The 2,890-nt window shown below is 36.4% G+C and overlaps 1 protein-coding gene across 1 annotated transcript in view; it reads left to right on the plus strand.

The window, feature by feature from the left end:
- The first annotated feature begins 613 nt into the window (after positions 1–613).
- LOC106462582 (titin-like) overlaps positions 614–2,890 on the plus strand; it is a 454,586-nt gene continuing 452,309 nt past the window's right edge. The window contains 1 exon segment of the mRNA XM_022390129.1: positions 614–794. Within this exon segment, the coding sequence (XP_022245837.1) occupies positions 629–794 (166 nt within the window). The 5' untranslated portion in view covers positions 614–628.

The raw sequence follows: 2,890 nt of genomic DNA on the forward strand, positions 1-2,890 counted from the left end.
GTATATCTGTAGTTAAGTTAATCATTCAATGACCAGGGTAAATATTCGACCTGGCTAAATATTTATCCGCTTGGAAATTGTTTTATTTCCATTGATATTCAATAAAGAGCTCACCCTCGACCAATGACCATAGTTATAGGTCAGTTTGGCTCGGCCTGTGTGTAATAGTAAAAGGATAAAATGTCCATTAAAAGTAGACGTTCGTGACATAGCTTTCTAAGGGTTGGCCCGGATTAATAAAACACTTATTGACCAATATTCATTATAAGTGTCGATCCAGTTAAACCGTTATCCACTGTAGGGGTCCAGCTATCCAATAACTGTTGTGTGGACTTACCGAGTTTGGCCTATAGTAAAGCTAGAGATCGACACTAGTCCATTGTATTTTCATTCCATTTCAGTAAGTCTTTTTGTTTGTTCAAGTGTTAAAATATTTCAAATCGCAAATGAAGATTTTCGACCACATTTAGGTAGGATGCCTTCGTAAGATACAATATAATAAGTTGTAGTTGCAGTAGAAATAATTAAATACGATCTGTCCTGTTTTTATGTACAGGAAATTTAGAGCTACACGCCTGAGATACCAGTTAATATGAAGACACGCCTGCAGTAACTCTTGCTTGGAAAAATGACCGCAGTAGCTCCACTTTCGCCTGTATCCATGGGTACAGACGTCAACAACGAGAGGGCGGACATCTTCATCACGTCTGCGAAAACTCACGTGACCCGAAGTTTAGAAAGAACACGAAGTCTTCGCAGTTGGCAAAAGCCAAATGAAGATGAAGAAAGTGAAAGTATGTGTTGAAAAATAACTTGAAGGAGAAAGTAGAATGGTGATTTCCTAAAATATTCGTTTTTTGTGTTTGTCCAACTATTCTTTAGTCTTATTTTGTGTGCTCTATCATTGGGTAAGAAATAAACTGAATTAAAAAAAAACATCATACAACCAGGTGAGTTCATGGTTGATAAGGTCATTTGTTACTTACCTGTCATTAATCAATAAAATATATGGACCATATTTTGAAGAAGAAAGGTCCACCTTTCGAAAGCGCTCGGTTTTTATTCATTTCTGTCAAGACTTCTTGAACCTACGTGTTTTTCTAACATCATGAATATATTGACCATAAGTATGTTCTTTACTTGTTCCATTCTATAACACGTACAGTTTTGTATGTTAAGTAAGCCCTGTGATTAATACTTTCTAAAGCTGTACCATTTTATGCTCCACAGGTATTTACGCTTATCTATCTGCAAATAAGTCATAATGTTTTGTCTGTTTTACCTTCTTTTTGAACATACTTAGAAGCATCTGTACTTTTACTGGCGATGTTAATGTTTCCTTACATATTTTTACAGAATTCTGAATTGTATATTATTTAAACACCATATTCTGTTTAAATATAAAAATCAGTACTACGATTCTCTTCTGAAATTATAGAGCACTGAAAACAAGGAGAATAGTCTTGTTAGTAATGCCTTCCTCAACTTTCACGCTACGATACAAAAATAAAGCTATCATACACTTTTCGTTCCTTCCCTTGGTTTAGTTTGGCTAGTTTAACTCTAGATTTTTTCTTTTTTCTTTTTTTTCTCAAACGAAGAGTGATGTTCATTTTTGTTGGATAAATTTGGATTTTCCAACAATTACTTCAAAAATGAAAGAAAGCATCCACTGATGAGCGATATCAGAATTATTATAGAAGCTCTTTTCAGGATTGTGTTCTTATGACGATGGTTCTTCTGGATTGTGCTCTTATGGTGGTTGTTCTTTAGGATTGTGTTCATATGGTGGTGGTTCTTCAGGATTGTGCTCTTATGGTGGTAGTTCTTCAGGATTGTGTTCTTATGGCGATGGTTCTTCTGGATTGTGCTCTGATGGTGTTTGTTCTTCAGGATTGTGTTCTTATGGTGATGGTTCTTTAGGACTGTGCTCATATGATGGCGATTCTTAGCAGTTGGATCTGTTGCAATCCTAAAGGACGTTGCGTTGTGTAACTGCTTCCAATTCAAGTGAAACTACGCTTCTATGGAGTCATCCATTACATCACAATAACCTTATCAATTACTTTTTAACTGATAGGTTGTCTCGTGTCATTTTTCTCTCTAGATTTCGCACTCATTTATTATTTTTTCAGTGATCTTAATCACAAAATTAGAGCAACAAAGACTTTACATTTATATCTCCCTTGTTTGTGAAGTGAAACGTGTAAAAGCTTTTGCTATCCATTTTTAGATTAGGGCTATTTTTCTGTCTTGTTAAATTAATCCATGGGACCGAACTAAGTTTAATTTGACATTTATTTTCTTTTCAATTTCAGTTTCAATTTATATTGTTACAGCTCTAATTGTCTAAGTCCTCAAGCCCGTTATTCCTTATTTCAGTTCTCATACCACGCCATTTGTAGCCTTTTTTTACTTACTCTAACTATGATAATGACAGTTCTACCTATAAATCGTCTGTTTACAGTTGCAATAATTATCAGTTTCACAGGTTTCTAATCAAAATGCCTTGGCCCTACATTTTAAATCGAACGTCTCTCTTGTGGGCGTTATAATGTGACGGTCAATCTCACAATTCGTTGATAATAGCGCAAGAGTTGGCGGTGGGTGGTGTTAACTAGTTGCCTTCTCTCTAACCTATCACTGCTAAAGTTCCCCGGTGGGACAGCAGTAAGTCTTCGGAATTGCAACACTACAATCAGGGGTTCGATTCCCCTTGATGGACACAACAGATAGCCCGATGTGGCTTGGCTATAATAAAATACACACACATCATTGCTAAATTAGAAACAGCTTTGCGCGAAATTCAAAACAAATCCTAAAAGGCCCGGCATGGCCAGGTGGTTAGGACACTCGACTCGCAATATGCGGGTTCGCGGGTTCGAATCCC

This window comes from Limulus polyphemus, unplaced genomic scaffold (assembly GCF_000517525.1).
Source record: "Limulus polyphemus unplaced genomic scaffold, Limulus_polyphemus-2.1.2 Scaffold46, whole genome shotgun sequence".
NCBI lineage: Eukaryota > Metazoa > Arthropoda > Merostomata > Xiphosura > Limulidae > Limulus > Limulus polyphemus.